General features: G+C 40.1%; 1 protein-coding gene across 1 annotated transcript in view; it reads right to left on the bottom strand.

The window, feature by feature from the left end:
• Positions 1-23,739, bottom strand: part of RHOBTB3 (Rho-related BTB domain containing 3) — an 86,139-nt gene extending 62,400 nt beyond the window's left edge. Inside the window, exons 1-4 of the mRNA XM_006867884.1 lie at positions 23,519-23,739; positions 23,108-23,333; positions 15,719-15,905; positions 8,333-8,487 (exon numbers count right to left, since the gene is read on the bottom strand). Coding sequence (XP_006867946.1) covers positions 8,333-8,487; positions 15,719-15,905; positions 23,108-23,333; positions 23,519-23,520 — 570 coding nt within the window. The 5' untranslated portion in view covers positions 23,521-23,739. The remainder of the gene's footprint in view (positions 1-8,332; positions 8,488-15,718; positions 15,906-23,107; positions 23,334-23,518) is intronic.
• Positions 23,740-26,820: the final 3,081 nt, after the last annotated feature.

Here is a 26,820-nt window from a genome sequence, read left to right as displayed (position 1 = left end):
ACTATAAGGTCAGTTTGTATTGCACGGTTGGCAATTCAAGCTTACCAGATGTTACCAGATGCTTCTCAGAAACCCTATATAGGGTTGATACGAGTCAGAACCAATTTGATGGCATTTAACAACAACTATATAAATATACATATATGTATATATGTTTACGTTGTGGTTGTTACGTGCTGTGGAGTCAGTTCCAACTCATAGTGACCCTGTACTGGGTTTCCAAGGTTGTAAATCTTTATGGGAGCAGAAAGCCTCATCTTTCTCCTGTGGAACAGCTGGTAGTTTCGAACCACTGACCCCTGAGGTTAGCAGCCTAATTCGTAACCACTACACTACCAGAACTCCTTACACACACACACATATATATATTTATATAGAGGGGGTGGTGGATTTTTTTCAAGAAATTTCTCAAGCAGTTGTGGGATCTGGCAAGACCCAAATCTGTGGGTCAGGCATCAGGCTGGAGACTTCTCCTAACTTATGTGGATATAGAGGCTGAGAAAACCAACATCAGCAGGTCAGAGGCAGTCTGCTGGTATATGACCTAAGAAACAGAGCGCAAAGATGATAAGTTGGATGCAGGATCAAGAGGGACAAGCTTTGCTAGATACTGGATGCAGGACACATCCCCAAGGAAACTCTCTTTTCAACTGATTGGCTGCTTGAATCAGATCACAAAATAAAGAGTGGTTACATAATATCAACCAAACCACTGAGAATCATGCTCTAGCTAAGTTAACACCTAACCTTCACCACCACAGTCTACGCCTTGTCAACCTGGTACCTACACACATCTCTGCAAACCATACATAATCTCTAAATGAAGACAATTATAAAGTCATACTAACACCCAAGATAACACACCTAACATGCATACAGCCAAAACTGTACTAAACAATTTCATCTTATATAAGTAATGGAAGAAGGGAAAAAAGCAAACAAAGATATATGCCAGACATACAGGGGCTTCAAAAAATTTGTGGACAAATTCCATTATCATTTCATTCCATTTTCCCACAAACTTTTTGAATCTCCCTCATGTTATTATATATTCATATATAGGATTCATATATAATAGATATTCATACATGGTATGCATGTATAATATATATAATAACATAATAGCACTTCAAAAGGTTTTTGGGAAAATAGAATTTAAAAAAGTAATAGAATTTTTCATAAATTTTTTGAAGCCCACACATACACATAAATGTACAATTAAACAATACTAAAAAAATTACAGTCCTCAGTTCTACAACATAGTATTAGCTGTTATGTAGAACTATCTTCTTCCACCACCCATTCTGTATCCCCTTTGCCCACAGCAAGCACCTCAGTGGTCATGGTCCTTTGCCTGGTGGTAACTCAAATCTTCATTTCTGAAGGGTCCGGGACAATTGGGTTGCTGTAGTTTTCCACTAACTTTAATCACAGAGCATGGCAGTACTAAGAGACTTACTAAGGGATTCTCCTGTATTCCACACTTACTCTTCTTAATCTCCTCATTGTTGTTATTGTGCAGTGCTGTCGTGTCAGTTCCGACCCATAGTGACCCTGTGTGGGGTTTCCAAGGAGCAGCTGGTGAGCTTGAACTGCCGACCTTGCAGTTCAAATGGCTTTGCAGTCTGGTACATTAACCCACAGCGCCACACCAGGACTCCTAATGTTCTTAAGTAATACCAATTTTATTTCCTCTTGATAATCAGGATCAATCATACCAGTTCATATGGTAAGGCTGTTCTTTGCCTGTTGATCCAAAGGCATGAGGAACCCAAAGTGGCTGGGTGGCACTCTTAAAATCCTAGGCCAATAGAATCAGTGTTGTGTCTCCTGGTGGGAGTAATCCTCCCTTTGGAACTAACACATCTAGACCTGTAGAACACAGGGTTGCAGGATCAGGAAGCAAACATTTTGAAAGTGGGTAACTAGAGGTAATAGTGAGCAGTGACACTCCCATTTACACCTCTTGATTCCTCGACTATGAATCATGACTATGGAAGAAACAGCACCATATACTAGACACTGATTTAGAGCATATTCAGCCTCCCGGAGAACACTGCCCCAACACTACAAAGTACTGCCAAGTCACTGGCACCATAACTGTGTCTTTAAAAGGTCATTGCATCATTTTAGCAAAGTAACTGCTTCAGGATAAAAGGAAGCATGGTAAAACCATTGAATTACATGAGCACGGGTTCATCGCCACAATTCATTTGCTGTGAAATGAGTCCCTTGACCCAAGGCAATGCTGTGTGGAATAATACCAGGTCAATGGATAAAGTATTCTGTAAGTCCATGAAGGATCGTTTTGGAAGAAACATTACATGATGGGAAGGCAAAAATAAATAGAGTAAGTGTCTATCCCAGTAGAAACAAAACTTCCATCATGGAAGTAGTCCAAGTTAATAAACCTGACACTAGGTTGCTGGCTGATTGCCCCTAAGAATGGCACCATATTGGGAACTCAGTGCTGGTCTCTGCTGCAACCACGTCAGCCTTGGTGAATGGAAGCCTATGTTGTTATGTGTAAGTCTAAGTCTATGTACCTCCATCCCTGCCACCGTGGCCACTTTGTTCATGAGCCCACTGGGCAATGACAGGAGTGGCTGAGGAAAGAGGCTGACTGGAATCTACAGAACATGCCATCCTATCCACTTTATTGTTAAAATCCTCCTCTGCCAAGATCAACCTTAGGTGATCATTCGTGAGACCCAAATAGCTTCACTTCTTCGGTCCATTCAAAGATGTCTATTCACATGCCTCTTCTTCACGTCATCTTGTTACAAATTTTTTAATCCTGCTCCTTCCAAGTCCCTAAACATTAATCCAAACCTTTGACCACATCCAATGAATCAGTATACAGTCGCATCTGGCCATCTCTCCTGCCAAGCAAAATGAAGCGTGAGGTGCTGCCCACTAAGTGTGAAGTTATGCCTGGTAAAAGAATTCTCCTTTTACCACTGTCTTTCAGGGTGATCCAAAAAGTGTTGCTACTGTCCACTTCTGAGTGGTACCTACATATCATCAATGTTGTTAAGTGCTGTCAAGTTGGTTCCAACTCACAGCAACCTCTGTATAGGGTTTCTAAGGCATGCCTGGTGAGTTTGAACCACCAACATTACAGTTCAGTGCTTATTCTATCGCACCAAACCAGTACTCCATATATCCCTAGAATCATCTACAAACCAGATATAAGGTTTGTCTTCCTCAGTCAACTGATCATAGGAACTCCCCAAGAGGGCATGGGTACAGACTGAAGACAGAAGGCAATGTGACAGGAGTGAAGATCATGGGCATTTAGGCCATTTCCTCATGTAACTTGTGCCTTCAGGTGGTCCTGCTCAGCCCAGACTCCTATGTATCACTTCCATTTAATGATGGTAAGACACTGTGCAAGTCCAATTTTGTGACTCTGTGGGTCAGACAACAACTACAGACAGCATGATGGGCACTCTGGTCATATAGTGACTTCATGGCCAATGGTTAAGCATTCAGTCTCTACTAAGGCCCAACAACAAGCCAAAAACTGTTGCTCAAATGGAAAGTATTTATGTGCAGAAGGTAGCAGAACTTCACTCCAGAATCCTAAAGGCTGTGCTGTGATTCACCTGCAAAAGACTCTAAAAAGCATTTCTAGCTGCAGCTGGCATTTCAAGAACCACTGGACCAGATGAATATGGTCTAAATGGCAGAGCAGCTTTCTTGACCGCCTGAACCTGTTGCAGAGCCTTCTCTTGCTCTGGGCTCACTCAAAACTAGCAGCTGTTTGAGTCCCTTGATAAATATACTGGAATTATTATTGTTGTTGTTAGGTGCTGTTGAGTTGGTACTGACTCATAATGACCCTATTTACAACAGAATAAAACACTGCCAGATCTTGTGCCATCCTTGTAACCACCACTATGCTTGAGCCCCCTGTTTCTGCCATGTGCAGATACATCTCGTTGGGGGGGTCTGTCTCTTTTTCACTGTCCCTCCACTTTACCAAGCACGATGTCTTTCTCCAGGGACTGGTTTCTCCTGACAACATGTCTGAAGTATGAGAGACAAAGTTTGGCCATCCTAGCTTCTAGGGAACATTCTAGTTGTACTTCTTTCAACACTGATTGGTTTGTTCTTCTGGCAGTCCATGGTATCTTTACTGTTCTACTCCAACACTCAAATGCATCTAAATTTCTACGGTCTTCTTTATCCACTGTCTAATTTTCACGTGCACATGAAGCTACTGAAAATGTTATGGCTTGAGTCAGGCTCACTTTAGTCTTCAGACTGGTATCTTTGCTCTTGAACAATTTAAAGCAGTCTTGTACAGCAGATTTGCTTAATGCAATACATCATTTGATTTCTTGACTACTGCTTCCATGAGTGTTGATGATGGAGACAAGCAAAATGAAGTCTTGGACAATATCAATCTTTTATGCATTTGTTGTATTTCATTGTAATACCTAACTTTGTTGTTAAGTGCCATCTAGTGAGTTCTGACTCATAGAGGCCTAGTACAACGTTTCCAAAGAGTGGCTGGTGAATTTGAACTGCCAATCTTGGGACTCAAACTGACCCATGGCCCTGTGCTTATCATGCAGCGCCAGATGGTCCAGTGGTGAGGATTTCTGTTTTCTTTGCACTGAGGTGCAACCATACTGAAGGCTGTAGGATTTGATCTTCATCAGTAAGTATTTAAAGTCCCCTTTGTTTTCAGCAAGCAAGGTTGTATCATCTGCGTATCACAGGTCGTTAATGAGTCTTCCTCCAATTCTGATGTCACATTCCTCTCCATATAATCCAGTTTCTCAAACTATTTGCTCAGCAATCATATTGAATAAGTATGGTGAAAGAATACAACCTTGGCACACACTTTTCCTGATTTAAACCATTTAGTGTCCCCTTCTTGTTCGAACACTTCGTCTATGTACAGGTTCCTCATAAGCACAATCAACTGTTCCAGAATATTCATTCTCCACAATGTTGTCCATAGCTTGTCATGATCCACAACATCGAAAGCCTTTGCATAAGCAATAAAGAACAGATAAACATCTTTCGGTTATTATCTGCTTTCAGCCAACATCCATCTGACAACAGCAATGATATCACCATTCCACATTCTTTCATGAATCCAGCTTGAACCTCTGGCAGATTCCTATCAATGTACAGTTGCAGTTGTTTTTAAAGTATTTTTAGCACAATTTTATTTGAATGTGATATTAATGATACTGTCCGATGGTTTCCATATTCCGTTGGGTCGCCTCTCTTTGGAATGGGCATAAGTATGGCTCTCTTCCAATTGGTTGGCCAAGTCATCAAATTTGATGGAATACAATTGAAATCTTTCAGTCAACAGACGAAGCACTGGAGGCACTCACTCATTTATGCCAAGAAATTTGTCATTATCAGCTAGCTCTGTTACTCCAAGAAATTAAGAGTTGTCAGTGCCTTTGTTGTTGTTGTTGTTGTTGCTGAAGTGCCTTGGAGTTGGTTCCTATGCATAACAACCCTGCATAGGCTTCTGATGAGTAGCTGGTGGGTTTGAAAAGCTAACCTTGTGATCCAGTGCACTGTCCTGCAGCAACACACCAGGACTCATTCAGTGCCTTTGCCGTTGTTGTTGATGTTAGGTGCCATCAAATTGGTATCGACTCATAGTAACCCTGTGCACAACAGAATGAAACAGTGACCAGTCCTGAGCCAACCTTATAATTATTGCTACGCCTGAGCCCATTACTGCTGCCATTGTGCCAATCCATCTCATTGGGGATCTTCCTATTTTTCTCCAACCCTCCACTTAACCAAACATGATATCCTTCTCCAGTGACTGGTCCCTCCAGACAATATGTCTGAAGTATGAGGGACAAAGTCTGGTCATCCTGGCTTCCAAGGAGCATTCTGGCTGTACTTCACAAATCTGTTTGACCTTTTGGCAGTCCATGTACTTTTAATACTCTCCTCTAACACCATAACTCAAATGCATCAATTCTTTTATGGTCTTCCTTATTCACTGTCCAACTTTCGCATGCATATGAGGTTATTGAAAATACCATGACTTGAGTCAGGCGCACCTTAGTGCCATCTTTGCTCTTCAATGCATTAAAGAGATCTTGTGCAGAAGATCTGCCCAATGCAATACGTCCTTTGATTTCTTGACTGTTCCTCCCATGAGTGTTTATGGTTGATGTGAACAAAATGAAGTCCTTGACAACTTCAATCTTTTCTCCATTGATAAGAATAGTGTTTATTGGTCCAGTGGTGAGGATTTTTGTTTTCTTTATATTGAGATGCAACCTATACTGAAGGCTGTGGTCTTTGATCTTCATCAAAGTATTTTAAAACCTCTTCACTTTCAGCAAGCAAGGTTGTTATCATCTGCATATCGCAGGTTGTTAATGAGTCTTCCTCTAATCCTGATGCCATGTTTTTCTTCATATAATCCAGCTTCTCAGATTATTTTCTCAGTTTACAGATTGAATAACTTTGGCTTTTAAGATCAGTCAAACTTAAGAACTAATTCAGAAAACTCAACCAATCTTATGATTCTGTTCCCATAAACAGGGGTGGTTGTTGCAAAGTCGGTTCCGACCCATAGCAACCCTGCATACAGTTTCCGAGAAGCAGCTGATGAGCTTGCACCGCCAACCTTGCAGTTCAAATGGCTTTGCAGTCTGGCGCATTAACCCACAGCACCACACCAAGGCTCCAGAACAGGAGTGGGGAACCTTTTTTCCTGTAAAGGACCATTTGGATACTTATAGCATCTTGCACAGGCCAAACAGAATTATACACTTAAAATCAGCCTTCTGCATTTGGTCAAACATGCCTGGTGTGGCACTGTGGACTAATGTGTCAGACGTCAAAGTTGTTTGAACTGCAAAGTTGGTGGTTCAAGCTCATCAGCTGCTCCTTGGAAACCCTATACAGGGTTGCTATGGGTCGGAATTGACTTGACAGCACTTAACAATAACAACAATGCAGCACAATGGAAAATGCACTGGACTGCAAGATAGTCTTAAACTGCAAGGTCGGCAGTTTAAATTCACCAGCTGCTCCTTGAAAACCCTAAACAGTATCAGTATGAATCAAAAATGATTTGACGGCACTTAACAACAACAAAAACAACAACAAATATGATGGTTGGAACTGCAGTTGTCTTGCAGGACCAGACCAAATGATTTCTTAGGACTTATTCACCCCACAAAGGAGCTCTGGTAGTGTAGTGGTTAAGAGTCGGGCTGCCAACCTCAAGGTTAGCAGTTCGAAACTACCAGCGGCTCTGCGGGAGAAAGATGAGTTGTTCTGCTCCCGTAAAGATTTACAGCCTTGGAAACCCTTTGCAGGGTTACTATGAGTCGGAACTGATTCCAGGGTACTTAACAACAACATTCACCCCAGGCCAGATTCCCCACCCCTGCTACAGAACAACTCTTGGTGCCAAATGTCTTAGGCTGAGTTCTCGAGGGGAACAAAACCAGGTAAGTTTGTATATATACTGTTGTTGTGTGCTGTTGAGTAGGTTCTGACTCATAGCAACCCTGTACAGGATTTCTGAGGCTATAATTCTTTATGAGAGCGAAAAGCCTCATCTTTCTCCCATTATGTATGGATATGTTGTTGTTGTTAAGTGCTGTCGAGTCGGTTCCAATTCATAGTGACTCTGTATAGGGTTTCCAACGAGCGGCTAGTGGGTTTGAACTACCCAACTTGTGCTTCAAACTGACTTTGCGTCCAGTGCTTATCCTACAGTGCTGTACCAGGACTCCTTTCAAGTAGAATAGATGGAAAAGGTCAATTTCCATGAGGTTGTCAGACTCAGCTGAATAATGATGTTTATTAAAACTGACATCACAAATTGGTGTACCCAAACATGCTTTTGGTATGTAAAACAGGCAAATTCTCACCAAGTTGAAAGTTGCTTAATACCATATTAAAAAACGGAAAATTATTTGAAGAGAAAAATAAAATTTTAGTTTTAGTCTCACAAAACCTTTTCTAACTAAAATAAATAAATGAAAGTCCTTTGCTGAGTTTATTCAGACACATAGAACCTTAAAGGACAGAGAAGAAATGCTCTATAGGGTTCCCAAGGCTATAATCGTTAAGGAAGCAAATTGCCACATCATTCCCCATGGAGTGACTGATGGATTCAAATACCGGCTTCTCAGTTAGCAGCCAAGCATGTAGCCACTATGCCAACAAGGCTCCTTAAACCATTATACTTATTCTTCTTTCTCAGTTAGGACTAATCACGCCTCTAAAACAAAAGTTCTAATTGATGCTATGGAAAGCAACTTGTTAGCCAACCTGAGAAATTGCTTTAATTTATGTAACATGCATTTCTACTTACCACGCCTCCAAAATATTTTCCTATATAGAAGTCATCGAGGCTGTGGAGTTCCAGATAGGTAGCCCCTAGTTCTTTGGCAAGTTGGATCCCTTCCGTTGTACTAACACAGCTCCCTCTGTCTGAGGTACATAATGGGCATGTACAAGGTAATTCTTCTGAGAAAATGAATTGGAACAACAAAGAGTTTTTATGTTAAACAGAAAAATATGTACATAGACAATCTGAAACCTAAATAACACATTCAAGAGCTCATATCAGAATCACAGTTTGAGGATCTTCAGTGAATCTACTATCTGTTAGACTCAGAATAATAAGTATTAATTATAACACAAAGGTCTTATTAAATAAGCTATAACTGCAACAGTATTTTAGAAAATAGAAAGACTTAAAAATAAACATTACCAAGGCTAGTATATAGTGACCAGAACAACCAGTCAATAATATGTGTGCTTCCTGTAGTGCATCTTGACATTCTGAGTATCAATATTTCTAGGTCAGGAGAAAATAATACAAATTTAACAACTTGATTTCCCATCTAAAACATGGAGAACAATGAGTTGGCTTTTTGGTAATGCATATTAAATATATTCATCAAGTTTGAATACAATCCTCAGTTTTCCAGGAATATTCAAGACTGCAAATTGCCACTCTCTTCATAAATTTCATTAAAAGTACATTCTCATTAATCCAGACATGTCAGTCATTCAACTCTAAAGGATTTAATTTCAGAGACCAAATTCAATCACTCTTTATATGTTTCATCAACATTTAAAAAAATTTTTTAAACAAGAGGAATAAAGTGTTCACTCAAAATTCGAACTGCCCCAATATTCATGGTTAAATCAACAAATGTATAAAAACAGTCTACAATAATACTAAAATGTTCAAGTCTACCTGTATCCATTTATCTTATTTCATGACCATGCCACTAGATGTGCATTGGTGTAAAGGTAGCCAAGTTCATGGGGCAAATGCATGCTGTTGTAGGTAGCTTCCCAGGGAAGCAGACTCTGAGATGGAATTTTAAGTGTAGGAGGGCTAATGAGGGAGGAGCAGAAACATCTCTTACTAGGGTGAGAGAAGCAGGACTGGACAAGGGAAAAGCTGAGTTATAATGGAGTCCTGGTATGGTGCCGCAGAATAATGTGCTAGACTGCAAGATCTGTTTGAACCTCGAAGTCAGCTTTTCAAACCCCCTAGCTGCTCCTTGGAAACTCTATACAGGGTTCCTATGGGACGGAATCCAGTTGACAGAATCCAGAATGTCCAGTTGACAACAAAAATGCTTAAACAATCCAACTGGACATTCTGGAGCTTGGATGGCCCTTTAGAGTAATTCTTCATTTGGGAAAAGAAGATGGGAATCTTCATAGCCCTAAATCAGCCAGTAATTGGATGAGGAGGGTATATAATCGAGGGCAAGGCAGCCTCCATCCACAGAGGGCAAGTCTTGATGAGATAATCAGTCAGCTGTGAGTCATCAGCAGCCAGCAGGTCCAATAACAGAGGACGTAGGCACAGTGGCCCTGAAGGGGTATTTGGACAGCTTCCTACAAGATCCACCACATATTTTCTACCAACGAATTGCATACAGATGCAACACATACCACCAGCCACTCCTCCAAAACCCTGTGCAGGGTCCCTATAGATCGCAATCAACTTAACAACACTTAATAATGACAACACAGCACTGAATAACAACAAAGTAAGGATATTTAGTGTATTTGCATACTATGTATGTAAAAATGTGCTTATGTGTAGGCATGTATTCGTATGCATGCACACCTGCAAACACATGGCCTGCATAATCTTAGCTTTAGAGCAAGCATTTTAGAACTTAGAAACCCGATATTCATATCATTTTACAGAGGAGGAACTGATGCTCAATAGGTTAAGTGATTTATCCAAGTCTTATTGAGTCGGAACAACTCCATGGCACATAATCATAACCATTGTAAGTTACAGATAGACAAGAATAGAACTGTGAGATCAATCGATAAGCCTGAGTAAACAATTATTGATGCCAAAGATATGGTGATTCAAAAATTAAATTTGAGTTCCATAAATTATGCCATAAAGTCTAATCAGAGATTTTACTTTTCCAAAAATAATTTTAGGTTTGGAGCAAATAAAATTTTCATAAAGAATTTAGCCTATCTTGAAAAATAGCATACTGGTATTTTGCATTCTTTACAAAGCCTTCATAAACAGTGTGCCTTTGATTTCTGAAAGAAAATCTGAAGACAGAGGCCTCCTTATGTCTACAAAGCTCTCCTTATGTTGATGGAATGGGGTGGGCAGGCAGATCATCCGATCAAACTTTATTTCTAGACAAAAATACATCAAAGTCAGGAGTGTTTCAAGTGAAAAGTTAGATGAACATAATATGAAATCATTTTAAACAATTAATCTTAATTTAAGGGAAATACACAATTTCATTTTGAAGCCAGATGAGTAGGATTTTCCGTTGCCTGTTGTATGGCTGTAGGCACCATACTGAGAGACTCCCAAGAAAACAGCTCCTTATGTATCTAGTTTGTATCACTGAAGACATTTCCTTTTGTTCACACTTACCAAAAAGGAAAACGCCTAGTCATTATAACAACAGTACCCTGTAATTGTCACTTAAAAACTTTTTCTAGATTCTAAAATATTCTGTTTTAAAACTTTCCTTATAATTAGTTTTCATTCATAATTATTTGTTTTTTGGTTTTCTTCTGAACAATCCCTATATTCTTCCACATCAATCAGTTTATGTAATCTAAGATTCTAAGAAATCTGACTTGAACAGCAAGAGAACCACCAAACCATTTATGGACTAAGTGGGCCTACTTTGAGCATTTTATCAGGCGCATTCAGAAGACACACAATAGCTTTACATTCCCTGCCTTCTTTAGGAGGGAGCTCCCTCTACGTGCTGCACATCCTGCAGTCTTCTTTCTACTATGTTATCTTTTAAAGTCTTATAATAAAATGCCTATTTTTTAAAAAAGCAAACAAAATGTTACTCCGGCATTCAAATGACTACCGTCTCTTTCAAAAGAGTTGTCTGGAGAACCTGTAGTTTAATTTTACAACGTTACCACTGTTGAAACTAGCTTTAAAAATCCTTTTCAAGTATTCCTTCCTAGCAATGTACTAGGTTTTATCAGAGCTTCAAAAAGAACAAAGCAGCATGATGCCTTTCAGAGGGAGCTTGAGGCTATGAATGCAGTCCAGACAGGTTCTGAGGGGAAAAAAAACAACTATAAAGATAGATTCAATATTTTGTAAAACCCAAAAATTTATTCAGATCAGAACCAAATCAGAAGAGGAAGACACACCTACAGTCAAGCCTGTCAAAAACAAATAGTAGCAAAGGAAAAGAGATGAGGCTAATTGTCTTTGTTGAACGAATTATAAAATGAATCAGAAGAAAGGAGTTACAGAGAGCACCAAACATAATTACGTGTATGAGGCAGGGGAGGGAGGGGGGAAGCAGAGGCAGAGAAGAAAGAGGAAGACTCTCAACGTCCTTGAGTAGAATAGCCAAATTTAGATTTGTGATTACTTTGTAATCACATTGTATATGGTAAATCAATTTCATCTTGTTCATGAAATTGAGTTTTTCACTTAATCATTTATAAGATCATTTCATTCAGTCATTGAACATACATTTATTTCGTACCCACCAGGCACTAAAGATACAAAGATAAAGAAGCTCAGATAGACGAGACTGCAAACAACAACATAATATATTAAGTGTATAATACAAGTACACAAAGTAACCAAGAACAGATACTACCAACTCTCCCTGGGAGGATTATGAACAATTTCACAGAAGAGCTAATGATTTAAAGGATGAGTATGAATTTGCTATGCAGAGATGGTCAGGGCTGTGTAAAGGCCGTGATGTCACTAGGAGAGTGTGGGATGACTATATCAGGGGACACTCAGATGGGGTAACACCTAAATAACTGTCTATAGAATTTCTGTGCAGTGTTTCAGCTGACTGTTTTGTTTTTTTTTTTTTAATAAAAGTATCCTTGTATCTATAACAATCAGCACATATAAATCTAGCTTACATGTATCAACATATCTACAAGGCTAAAATATATGCTCACTTGATTTTTGAGGTCAGTGTGGCACTGTAGGATAAGTAAGGTTGATTTAAAAGGCAAGGTGGGTGGTTCATACTCACCAGCTGCTCCTTGGAATTCCTATGCCGGGTCGCTATGAGTCTGAACCAACTCAATGGCACTTAACAACAACAAATGTAATTTGGACAGAGATGGCATTATTATCCAATTACAATGATGCTTCAGATCACATGGTTTCATCTGCATGCACTACAAGTGGTACTGCTGCTTTTGTTGTTGCTTATGCTCTTACAGTTACTGATTTTGTCAGATCTTCTGTTTTAGCTACAATACAGTGGTGATTCATATTTGTTAATCTTATTAATAGCTTACTGGAGAATTAAGTAGTAATTAAAGGAAAAGAAGGATAAAAATCAAATAAGATTTCTGTTCGGTTATGAATAATGTAGTGTATTGGTATGGCACTGTAGGTTAATAAGCTGGACTGCAAGGTTGGTGGTTCAAGCTCACCAGTTGCTCCTCGGAAATCCTATACAGGGTCGCTATGAGTCTGAACCAATGCAATGGCACTTAACAACAACAATCGTAATAATGTTGCAATTAACAATGTAATTCAATGCAGATTTTACAAAATAACTGTTGTCAATATTCATATAATCTAAGAATTATCTGTAGGCAATTTCTCATTTTGCTTATATATTACTTTAAGATTTAAATTGATAATAAATATTACTAATGATTCTGTATGGTCTTGTATAGGAAGAGGCCCATGGGGAGATAAATACCATGAGTTACTGCACTGGGTAGCACCAATGCCAGTGATGCCCCTATAGAGACCACTCCAATCAAAGGGGACAGAATAGGCAGAGGCCTGAATGGAAAAATAAGGGATCATATTCACTGCCAATTTCAAGATGGCAATCTAAGTCCACACTGGGATCTCCCGGCCCTGTCAGATCTGAGAAATGATTGAAGGAAGGGAGAGAAGAAAAAGGGAGGGAAAGAGTAAGGAAGAAACAGGGTGAGAATGAACACAAACAACATTCACAAATTACAAGGGAAATTTTCATCAAAGAGTATTGTTGTTGGTAAGTGTTGATGAGTCGGTTCTGACTCAAAGCAACCCTGTATAGGGTTTCCAAGGTTTTAAATTATGACCCCAAAAATATATGAAGACAAGTTAGAGAAGTGTCAGACTGTTAAGTAAATTAAAAAAAACAACAACTTCATGCTATTTTGGAAAATATTTGGGTATTTGACAACTTTTTCAGATTTGTAATGTGTTGTGCTTTCTTTTCTTATTCGAAATATGCAGTTTTGTGTGTGTGTGTGTGTGTGTGTATATCTATATATGTTGTTATTAAATGCCATTGAGTTGGTTCTGACCCATAGCTACCCTGTATAGGGTTTCCGAGGAGCAGCTGGAGGGAGAGCTTGAGCCACTGACCTTGCAGTTCAAATGGCTTTGAAGTCTGGTGCATTAACCCACAGAGCCATAGAGCTCTTTCCTTACAAAAGACCGCTCAGATTAGATAAATTTTAGCCCCTACACAAAATCTGGAACTTCCTCCTTTAGAAAAAGCCACTAAATGGCCACTTGCTATTGTTGTTAAGTGCCGTCGAGTCAGTCCCAATCCATAATAACCCTGTATACAGTTTCTGAGGCTGTACAACTTTCTTGGAGCAGAAAGTCTCGTCTTTCTCCTGTGGTGCAGCTGGTGAACTTGAACTACCCACCCTGTGGTTCGCAGTCCAGTGCTTGTCCTAAAGATAATTAAATGTCTAGGATCTGCAGCCCAATGGAGATGAAGAGAAAATGTTGAGTCTGAGATCTGACATGTACAATAGAAAAGAGTCTTAGTCAAGTGGATGTGAGGAATAGGAAGGAAGGTGGAGTCTAGATGATGCTTGCTTGGACAGTTTTATCAACACTTGCCAAGATGGGGAACTTGGGGGAAAAGCAGATGTCTGTGGAAACACAGATCAAAAGTGAAAATGGAACCAGAAAAAACAGACAGGGCCATCATCAGTGAAAATACAGAGCAAGTCAGAGCAGACCAGAAGGCTTGTGGTCCAGGTAAAGAGCAAGATGAGATGAAGCCAAAGGATGGAAGGAATTCTTAGAAACTACTACACAATGTGTGGTGTGGGGAGGAAGAGAACCAGAATTAGAAGACCCAGAAAAGAAAAACAGAGTAACGTTATTATGTGGAGGGAGAGGTGTATTTGAATAATCTCAAAGAATTGATGTTAAAGTATATTAAATTTGGCAATAAGGAAGCAATTGGCGATATGACTGAAAACAACCTCCATTTAACTGTGAAAGTGGAAGTCAGTCCCTAGTAGAGTGAAGCATGAATGGAAAGTCAAGAAGAGGACTCGGTTTGGAAAGTGAATGACTGAAACATCATGGCCCAGGCAAAATAAATATAGGGAAGTAGTGGGGGTGTGGGGTCAAGAAGAGTCAAGCCTACTTCAATTGTATCTATGAATGATAAACATATGCCATCCTATGACCCAGTTGTAAAGTAACAACGCAAACAGTCTTCAAAGGGAGAATGGCAACAAGGAAGCCAATTGTGGCATATTCATACTACAGAATATTACACGGCAATAAGAACAAACTACAGATTATAGGCAACAGGGATGAATCTCAAAAGTATTATCCTAAGTGACATCAGCCAGACAAAAACTCTATATATTATCTTAATTGCATTTATAATAAATTTAAGAATATTGGTGAGTTCTGGGGTAGATGATCTAAAAGTTCCGCTCCCAAATCCATAGTCTTATGTGTACAATCTATCTTTCCCACTTTGATATTTTGTTGTTCTTATTAAGTGTTAAGTGTAGGGCTTTCGAGGCTTTTAAATTTTTGTGGGAGTAGAAAGCCTCATCTTACTCCCACGGAGTGGCTGGTGACCTTGAACTGTGGAATTTGTGGTTCACAGTTGGGTGTTTGTCATATGGAGACACAGTGCTTTGCTAGGTTACCAAAAGGTACTTTTCCAGCATTGTGTCAGCCTACAACCTCTCATATGTCAAAAGAACACAATGGCTGTCTTCCTTCCCTTCTGTAGAAGAGCAAATTAGAAGACAGATTGGTATCCCTCAGAATCACAGACAGTTGAGACAGTCTCCTTTGATGTTTCATTAGCATATCCGCTGATAGATTTAGCAGCTGGCATTTGAATCCACCGTAATTTTTTTTTTTTTTTATTGTATTCATCATTAGTAAACTTAGTTCTGTTAAAAGTAATATGGTACCTACACACTCCCACTATAATACAAAAAATTAAATACTCACCATTTTGTCTGGTACCAACAGCAGCAATGATCACCGGAACCGAGTTTAATGCTCTTTTAATCACAGGAATATAATTATCTTTTACTTCATGGAATGAAAACTTGTCATTTACATTGTATTTTATCACAATGATGTCGGCGCCCCCAATGAGATTCCGAGAGGTGTACCAATCACTGTCAAAAATATCCTAAACCAAAATGCAAAGGGTATTCTTATTTATTTTTTGCAAAATCAATGAAAACATATTCAATATTTTGCTGTATTCTAATTCTTACAATTCATAAAGATTACTTAATTTTTAAATACTATATAAAACAAAAATGTTTAGAATCTGTTCTTTTCAAATTTTTATTTTACTTAGTTTGTCTAGGAAAAAAAAATATGCAGTAATAAAACATAAAATCTAGAAAATTCCTGAGAATCATAACGTAAGCAACCTCTTTCAATATCTGTACTTAAAAATAAACATTTCACTTTAAAACTAAGCTGTTTTGTATCACAAGTATGTAGCACTATGGCAGTAGATGTGATACATTGGAATGAGTATAGACACTTCACAGGATTAAAAATATTTTTAAATCTTTCTTTCAGTGTTTTGATATTCTAAATCAACTGTGAACTCTGTGTTATTCCATATTTTTCATCCATATTTCCAAAATTCATATATACTTTTCAACTTCATCCATTTTTTTGGATAATACCATATGTGTATAAGGAGCTCTGATAGCATAAGTGGTTACGAATTATGCTACTAACCTCAAGGTCTGCAGTTTGAAACTACCAGCTGTTCTGTGAGAGAAATATGAGGCTTTCTACTACCGTAATGATTTACAGCCTCAGAAGTCCTGTACAGGGTTGCTATGAGTCAGAACAGACCATATATACATGTGTATAGTGTTTATGACAGTTATGAAGTTGGCCCAGGATCGGGCAGTGTTTCGTTCTGTTGTGCATAGGGTAGCTATGAGTCGGTACTGACTCGATGGCACCTATCAACAACAAATAGTGTATATGTGGGGTGGGATGGATTATGCCTCCAAAAGAGACTGTGTTTTTGTTAAGGGGTTAACATGGTAAGGGATATATTTGCAATGAATGGATTTTGCTTATATAAAGGGTAGGATAAACTGGGCTAGTTTTGAAATCTTTACTTTTGGATTACATTTAATAATATTTATATTTACAGTCCTGGTGTGGCACTGTAGGATAAGCACTGGACTGCAAACTGAAAGGTCAGCTGTTCAAACCCAGCAGCCGCTCCTCAGAAACCCTAACAGGGTTGCTATGAGTCAGAATCAACTCAACACTTAACAACAACAACAACAAATTAGATTGGGACCAAAAGTAATTAAATTTTCAAAGCTTCTTTGTGAACAATTCCATATGAAAAATATCTTTATGCATCTAATATCACGGCCACATAGACATTTTTTTTCCCTTGTTGTTGTTGTTGTTGCTAAGTGCCTTCAAGTCAGTTCCAACTCATAGCGACCCAGTAGAGGGTTTCCGAGTGGTGGCTGAGTTTGAACCACCAACCTTGTATTTTAAACTGACCTTGCGGTCCTGTGCTTATCCTACAGTGCATTGAAATGTGAGCCCCAATCTGGGCAATAGTGTCTGAGGCAATCAATCACTCAAGATGAGTGTGAAAGAGCTTTAATCCGAATTCTAGAATAGTGTCTTAGAGCAATGCCCTTTCTCTCTGAGAACTTCTTCTCACCAAGTCTCCCCAGCCTTGTATTACTAACACAAAACAAAACTCACTGCCATCAAGTCAGTTCTGACTCACAAGGATTCTACAAGACAAAGTAAAATGGCCCCACAAGCTTTCCAAGGCTGGATCTTTATGGACGCAAACTGCCACATCTTTCGCCCACAAAGAAACTGGTGGATTTGAAAGACTGACCTTTCAATTAGCAGACAAGTAGTTAACCACTGCACTGCCAGGGCTCCTCACCCCCTCCAAAGCCTCTCCCAATTCCTTATACACTCCCTCACCTACCTATCTCCCACAAGTACACTTGAGTAAGAAGGGTAGCAGAAGTTTTAGATAGGATTCCTGGTGTGGTGCTATAGGATAAGCACTGGACTGGTAACCGCAAGGCAAGTGGTTCAAACCCACTAGTTGCTCTTTGGAAACCCTATACAGGGTCACTCTGAGTCAAAACCGACTCCACGGCACTTAGCAACAACCGCCGTTCTGAAAGTGAAGTGGATAGAGCACTGTTTAAGGAAATTTAAAAGACCCATAAATTTGGCAAACTATAGAATAAAAACACCAAAGGCAAAAGTTTACACTAGGTAGAAGAAATAATAGTGGGTAGAAGTGGAGTAAGAGACAGGACTGGGCAATGTGAAAGCTTCCCAGCAGAGCACTAATTTCAAAATCTCAAACTGCAAAATCCCTTCAGTCCCAACTGGGTCTCTATCCTATTATTCAAGTTCAAATATATAAGTATGTTGTTTTTGTCAAGTGCCATCAAGGAGTCATTTCTGACTCATAGCGACCCTGTATAAGGTTTCCAAAGAGTAGTATAAAAGTGTAACAAAGAATGGGGGAAAGTCAGATGAATGGGATAAAAAACCAAATATACGTGAAACCAGTATTAGACCAGTATTAGTCATCTCTTCTGAAAGAACCGATTAAAAAAAAAAAAACAAAACAAGAACAACAACAACAACAACAAAAACACCTCTCTTCCCATTTCACAGAGTTCAAAATTCCAGAGTTACCAAAAAGGTATAGAGAAGAGACACTTAAGGAAAAAGTGTCATGAGAAAATGGATACTAGCATCATTAATACTGTGGTACTGAGGATGTATAAAGACTGCAACTGTATTTGTAATATAAGTCAGACAAAAATTATAAATGCATTAATTACGTCACTGCTTTTTACGTAATATTTTTGGTAAATAAGAAAAGACAAAGAAACGCAAAATGGGATAATAATGTAACAACACTCAGAAAAAGGAAGTGAGTGGTAAGAGAGATATACTAAAAAATGAGCTATATCTGATACATCTAAAATATTTTTATTTTGAAAATGCCAAGTATGTAGAGCAAGGTTCCAGAATAAGACTAAGGATATTCAGATGAGGATTAAGGAAGAAAATTTCAACTATCTCAATCCAACTTGAAAACAATGCATTTCTTCTCAAACTATGTCAGAGATAAAGTACACTATTGGTTTCCAGAATTATGAAGGAAATAAAAATTTCCCACCCTTTGTAAATTAGTGCCAGGATTTCCTCTAGGGAGTTATGCAATACAAGGCATAGAACAACATTTGTAGGACTGAATTCATCTTTTGAAAAATCATTTTAAAATCTTATTTTTAATCTGAATTTCTACAGTGAAACATCTTTATTCTACATGACTGTGGGGCTGCAAATACAGCACCGACGAAATACTAACATCACTGTCTCAATGTATTTTATGTGCAAAAAATCTTGACTCTTGCTTAGTGTAAGTGATACATTGTTAAAGTAGTAATAAACATGTGGTGATGGTTGGTGGTTATGTGCCATGGAGTCAATTCCGACTCATAGCGCCAAGGCTGTAAATCTTTACAGGAGCAGAAAGCCTCATCTTTCTCTCGCGGAACAGCTAGTAATTTCGAACTGCTGGCCTAATTCATAACCACTAAGCTACCAGAGCTCCTTAATAAACTTGTATTCAAGTAGAATACCACTAATGAGCATCCACTATGTGCCAGCCACTCTGCTTGGAATTTTACATGTGCAATCTCATGTAGTACAGTGGTTGCTAAGCATTGGACTGCTAACCAAAAGGTCGGTGGTTCACATCCACCAGCCACTCCACAGGAGAAAGCTGAAACTGCCTTGCTCCTGAATAGAGTTACAGTCTCAGAAACCTTAAGGAGCTATTCTACTCTATCCTATAAAGTCATTATGAGTAAAAAGATCAACTCACTGCCAGCAGGCTTCGGTGTCTCATTGAATCCTTAGTACAACTCTTGTTGTTGTTAAGTGCCGTGGAGTCAGTTCCGACTCCTAGCGACCCTGTACAGGGTTTCCAAGGCTGTAAATCTTTATGGGAGCAGAAAGCCTCATCTTTCTCCGGTGGAACAGCTGATAGTTTCGAACTGCTGACCTTAAGGTTCGCAGCCCAATTTGTAACCACTACACTACTACTCTAAGACCCAGGAAATATACAGATGAAAGAGGATAAATAACTTATCAAGGACACTCTCATTAAGTGGCAGTGAGAAGTCCTTTGGTTATCAAAATCTGTGCTCTATTGGCTTTGCAATATTTAATATTCTGATTCAGTACCTATGTCAAACATCAGCTGATGAAGTATCATTAACTTTAATATCTCTACTGAGCTTTCCTTATTACCCAAAGAAAAATAAAGCATTTTATAATGAGTAACCCTAGAAATTTGTATTATTATACCTGAAGACCATAATAACCTAGAAACCTGTACCTGGCTACAAATTTACACACAAAAACAATAGCATAATAAACCATAATCATTTAAAAGGTTCCATTTTCTAAGCATAATACACAAGGTCACAACGTAGTGATTTTTGCTAAATTAACAACATAAACAGAAGAGCTGTTAAACTGGAAAAAAAAAATCTAACATTCTAATTCAGCTTGTTTTAGTTTCCTTATGTTTATTTACTCTACTCACTCATATGAAGTCCTGGTGTGATCAGTACTGGGCTTCTAACCACAGGCTGGAGGTTCAAACCCATCAGCTGCTCCTTGGAAACCCTATACGGTTTGCTGAGTCAGAACTGATTCAGCAGCACATAACAACAACAACAATTCATTGCATGTTGAACCAATATGAATGTCGACTGTAAGATTTGTCATAATGAAAGTTTTTGTTTTTGTTTTGTTTGAAAAAAGGATTCATTTGTTAGTATGTCCATACACACTTTAACAAACTCTTACCAATACTCCTCTTATTATTAGCATCAGTACTGTTACAATTAGGAATTTAATGTTGTTGTTAAGTGCTGTTTAGTCATGTTCAACTCAGAAACCCTGTATAGGATGACTGAGGAGCTGGTGGTGAATTTGAGCCATTGACACTGCAGTTAACAGTCTAGTGCTTACCCTACAGCGCCACACTAGGACTGTTCTTATTAAGTGCTGTCAAGTCGATTCCGACCCATAGTGACCCTGTACAAGGTTTCCAAGGAGCAGCTAGTGAGCTTTGAACCACCAACCTTGCAGTTCAAACGGCTTTGCAGTCTGGCACATTAACCCACCGTGCCATAGGACTAGCAATCCTGTTATTCAAAAGGGTTGGTTTTTGTTTTTCAGTTCCTTTCTTTTCTGGCTGCCATGAAGTTGAATCAGACTCTTAGTGACCCTAATATAGAAAGGCCCCATTGCTGTTGTTTTTAAGTGCCTACAAGTAGGTTCCAACTCATAGCAATCCTGTATAGGTTTCCGAGGAGCAGCTGGTGAGTTTGAACTGCCAACCTTGAGGTTCAAAGCAACTTTGCAGTCCAGCACATTAACCCACAGCGCCACACCAAGACTCTAGAACTGCCCCATAGGGTCTCCTAGACTGTAATCTTTCCAGGAAGGAGCTCTGGTAGTGTGATGGTTACAAAACGGGCTGCTAACCTCAGGATCAGTAGTTCAAAAAGTACCAGCTGTTCCATGGGAGAAAGAGGAGGCTTTCTGCTCCCGAAAAGATTTACAGCCTCAGAAATCATGTACAGGTGGCTATTAGTCAGAACCGACTCCACAACACATCACAACAACAACAATGACCTGGTCTGTCCTTTTGAGGAGCCACTTGTAGGTTCAAACAGGCAAGCGTCTGCTCCAGTAAAGATTACAGCCTAGGTAACCCTATGGGGCAGGTCTACACTATACTCCAAGGGTTGCTATGAGTTGGAATTGACTCAACGGTACACAACAACAAATTTTCCTTTAACTGAAAATTTATATGGGGAAATTATCTCTCCGTAATATGGACAACTATATAAGAAATTTTTCTACATAAACTGTATATACGTTTATTTAGAAAGATGGGCAAGCACAGGCGTTAACAATTCTGAGAATGACGCAGAATCACGCAGTGTTTTGTTCTGCTGTGCATAAGGTCGCTGAGTCGGAACTCCAGGGTACCTAACAACAACAGTTTGACTCAGGAGGTTTGTTTGTTTTTTAATTGCTGCTTGAATGTATAAGTCTTATTTAATGCTTATCTGCATTTTGTTTTCAGGCACTGAAATGTTTTTCATAAAGTTCAATCTTAAAACACCAACATAACTCCAACATAAAATACCAGAAATTTTCAGATTAAATGAAAACATTCAAAATATGTTGTGTACAGAGGACATTTATGTGTATGACTAAGGCTATTCCTTTCTTCTTTTACCAATCACTCAAAAATTAAATTGGAATTGATGTACTGTTAATAATTTTTTTAATTGAAAAATTAACTCTAAGCAGCATTAATATTTCTCATTTAGGAGTCAGTAAAAATAAATGGCCAATATAACAAGAGTATCTACATTATTCAAAATAAAAACACTAATATAAAATTTTCAGAGGGGAATAATACTAAAAACGAGTCACGTGAAATTTATTTTCAGTCTTTGTCTCTTCCCCTTCCCTCTTTTTCCAAGGCTCCTATTTTTGAACGGCCCCAGTGAAAGTATTTTTATATTATCATCCATTGGGTTGTTGTTGTTGTTGTTAAGTGCCTTCGAGTCGGTTCCGACCCATAGCGACCCTGTACAGGGTTTCCGAAGGTGTAAATCTTTACGGGAGTAGAAAGCCTCATCTTTCTCCCGCGGAGCGGCTGGTAGTTTCGAACCGCTGACCTTAAGGTTCGCAGCCCGATTCGTAACCACTACGCTACCAGAAAACACTAATATAAAATTTTCAGAGGGGAATAATACTAAAAACGAGTCATGTGAAATTTATTTTCAGTCTTTGTCTCTTCCCCTTCCCTTTTTTTCCAAGGCTCCTATTTTTGAACGGCCCCAGTGAAAGTATTTTTATATTATCATCCATTGGGTAGGCATGAAAAAAAAACCAAAAAAAATTGCTCTCTGCTGGTGAAACTTAGTGACCCAGTCCCTTGGGGTTGGCACATTCAACTGTCAGCTGTCTACCAAGGGACAACCCACAGCGTGAAGTGTAGAGTAAGTGCTCTGCATTCCCACCGGGGCTTTTTGCCTTCCAGGAGTGTTCTCTGGGTTGCACACTGTTCATTGAAACAAAGAACCCTAGATTTTCGCCCCCAAATGTGTAAAAACTCTACCCAAGTGGCCCAGATACTCCACCTTCATGGAAAGGAGCAAAGGGAAAAGGGGGATTTAAAAAGGGAAGAAAAAAAAAAAAAAAAAGGCTCCTTCAGCCTAGCACAGAGCAGCTGCTGCTCCTTACCCAGACAGGGCAGTCGTGGACCACCAGCTTGACATTCCCAAATGCGCTGGCTTGATACTCCGTGAACACGGGACGCGCCACTGTACTGGTCGCGTTCAGCAACAAGCTGCTTTCGTCTCCTGAGACCAGAGGGCTTCTTCCCAGGTACGTGCGGATGAGCCCCGACGGCCGATTGTCCTGATGAAAAGCGTCCCCCTCATTCCCCAGCGCCACAATGTGAATGGACCTACAGGGGCAGAGAAAGGGACGGGAGGAGAAAGGGGCCACGGTCAGCTCGACTGTCCACTTTAATCGAACAGGAAGTGCGGGGGGTGGGCAGGCGCGCGGTGAGGATGGGCAGGAGCCCCTTAACCAAGGCACACGACACGCGTTCAGTGCACAGACAATGGCAGGACGGCGACGCGTACATACATGATCTCAAATCCAAGGGCAGGGCGGCGACTCGACTCGGAGAAAAGCGCCTTTTCACGGCGTCTCGGGGCCCGTCCGTGGTGTGTTTTCCCGCAATCCACTCATCCCAAGCTGTGTCCCCTTCGCGCGCCTCCACCGCGGTGCGGCCGACGCAGAGCGAGGCCGCGCCAGCCAGCAGGCGAAGGAGTGAGCGAGCGAGCGAGCAAGCGAGCTGGCAGGCGCAGAGGGACTGGGTGTGCGAGTCCACCGGGTGCGCGCTGCCAGCCAGTCAGGAAGTGCCCGGGAACATCCCCAGCGGCCGCTCCCACGAGTCGCCAGGCACTGGGCCCGTGTGCAGCCCAGAGTGGATCCCGCTGACCCGCAGCCCCCTCTCCGCTGCGCCTCCAAGGCCCAGCAGCTGTCGCCTCCTGCTGCTGCTCCTCCTCCTACTGGCCGGGGCCTCCGCCCCCTCGGCGGCGGCGGTGGCGGCGGACCGGGCGGGCACAGCACGTGCCGGCCCCTGGGAGGCGGGCGGGCGTGGGGGACGCGGTGGACGCGCTCCTAGCTGAGGCCCCGGGCCACTGCCGGACACAAAAGAGCGGCCAGTGCGGGGCGCCTGGTGAACTAAATTAACAAAACGCAAAAGCCCCTGAGCTCCCGGCCGCCAATCCGCCAGCCGCAAGTTGGTTCAACTCTAAAGGCTGTGTGTAACCAGAGCCCTGGAAAGTGGGGTGGGGCGGAGAGGCCCCAAGGACTACAGACTAAAAAAGGAGGTGGGGGAAGCTTGGGACTCAGGCCGGTTTACACCGCTAGCAACCTGGTTTTTTACCCCTTTTGGCCTTGACCAAAAGTGCTTTACCACGTCCGCTGCTTTGTCTTTTGTCAACATGCACTACAGCTGTTTCCAAAAATCAAACTCATTAGAAAAAATAAAGGCATCATTCATTCTGGTGCAGAAAGGGTTCTTTGTTCATTTGCCAAGTAATTTGCTAATGTCGCTTTTAGGGGATTATTTACTATTTCTAGCTATATTTGACATATTCTACCCAAATTGTAGTAACAGCAGCTTTTAAATTTTTTTTCAAGTACTGGGGCTTTTATTGTGATAGCTTTTAAAAGAAATATGTGTGAGGCATTTAACATGTTTACAAGCTAAGTGTTAGTGTACTCAGAGATTTCTCAGTAAATATTATGGCTACATATTTAATAATAGCTTCCAAGAAAATAACGATCATGCTAATGCAAGAATATTTTAGATTCTTTTGTAATAACGCGCACGTAAGTAAAGGTTATGAACATCCCCCAAAGGACCTCAATGCGAATGAACGCTGGAGTCTACTAGAAGAAGGGCCAGGGCTTACTCTGGGCCTCAAATTCTTCATAAATATTAAAATTCTTACAAGTGCTCTGAGTTGAAAGACTTCTTGTTTATCCTTTTATGTATTTTGCCTGCTTTAAAATCATGCTTTTTCTTTTCTCAAAATAGCTAATTTGAGAGTATGAAACATGATGTAACCAGTAGAGCACTGAAAAGTCTAGGGTTAGAGGTCTACAACTTATTACAGACCCTTATTGATCAGTTGAAAGTCATAGTTAATTAGCTTCTAATGCTCAAATAGGATATAATAGGAGGTATTGTCTGTGGTCACTGACTTTTTTTTTTTTTTTAATGTATTTTCCCTTTGCACTCACTAGACTTTTTCTTTTAATCTTTAGAACCTAACCATCCTAAGAAAAGCAAGAATACAGGATCACCATTTCTGTTATGTTAATAGACAGTCCCTTCCAGTAAACTACAAGTCAAAACAAAGAGTAAGTGTGGCAGCTGAGAAGTGGCAGGAATACAAAAGATATTCAGTCTTTCCTCAGTATGAGAGAGCCAAGCCTATGCTAGGCAGGTATGGAGAGCAGAAGATACTTAGGAGCCAGTCCTTGCCCTTGAGAAGCTAAGTCTAGTAATGGTTTTTCTATTGTTAATATTAATGAACTTGATCCTTTTGAAAATATACTGCTCCTTAATTATAATACAAGCTTATTTATGCATGCAACAGTAGAGGTAAGGATAAAGTTCAGTGAACATTAAGGTGAGATCTGTGCCTTCTATGTTATCACAGAGGTAATCTGTTAACTTGGTTCTTAAAAAATGAGGAGTTTGCTAGTTTGGGAGGAAGAGGAAGTTGGAAGGGAAGGAGTAGCAAGCAAAGGGAACAGATATCATATGAAAGGAATGGAAACATGGAGCATCTTGGCTTAAGCAAGGGCCCACAGATAGTGAAGTTAGTATATCCTCTCGTTGAATGCCATCGAATTGCTTACAACCCATAGCTACCCTGTGTAGGGTTTCTAAGGAGCAGCTGGTAAGCTTGAACCACTGACTTTACAGGTCAAACTGACTTTGAAGTCCAGTGCATTAACCCACAGCATCATACCAGGACTCCTTAGCATTGCTTGCTGATTCCTACATTAAGGCAAGCAGAAAAGGGAGGAGTGAAAGCTTTACAAGAGATTTTAAAATTCGGCCTAGGTGATACTCAAGTTATATTGAGAATCCCTGATCTAACCTGGTTGCTATGTATATGATAAAGACTGGCTAAATGCTTACCAAACCTGTTTTTTCTTCCAGGGCCCAGAGCTAAAATATATACATATATCCCAACATTTTTGCATTTACATAGGACCAAATGTTTAGTTCTCACCAGTGTTTCTCTACTGTGGCACTTAAGAACAGGTTAAGATACTATCATATCCACATGTTCTCCTACCTTCTCTTATCCAGTCATCAGGAAAAAAAGTTGTCTGGTAGAATTGTAAACTCTATGGGTAAAAGAGCCATATGAAATAATTCACTGCACTGAAGGTCACCCCCCTGGCTCTTCTAGTCATTGTCCCTTTCATACATGAAAGATGGAACTTTTTCCCATAATAATCATTTTAACTGTGCATACTCATGAAAACTTATAAGCAGCCACATTGTGTCTTTATCTCCTCCCATTTTAGATATCCAGTGTCTAAATTGCCCATCCCTATATGGAGTCCTGGTGTGGCGCTGTGGGCTATTGCATCAGACTGCAAAGTCATTTGAACTGCAAGGTCAGTAGTTCAAGCTCACCAGCTACTCCTTGGAAACCCTATACAGGGTCTCTATGGGTCAAAATAGACTCTACGGCACTTAACAACAACATTTTAGTGTGGCACTGTGGATTAATGAGCCAGACTGCAAAGCCATTTGAACTGCAAGGTCGGTGGTTTAAACTCACCAGCTGCTCCTCAGAAACCCTATACAGGATCGCTATGGATCAGAATCAGCTCGACAGCACTTAACA

This window comes from Chrysochloris asiatica, unplaced genomic scaffold, assembly GCF_000296735.1.
Source record: "Chrysochloris asiatica unplaced genomic scaffold, ChrAsi1.0 scaffold00111, whole genome shotgun sequence".
In the NCBI taxonomy this organism is placed as follows: domain Eukaryota; kingdom Metazoa; phylum Chordata; class Mammalia; order Afrosoricida; family Chrysochloridae; genus Chrysochloris; species Chrysochloris asiatica.
The sequence above is the reverse complement of the archived record's forward strand: the minus strand, read 5'-3'. Positions and strand labels throughout refer to the sequence as shown.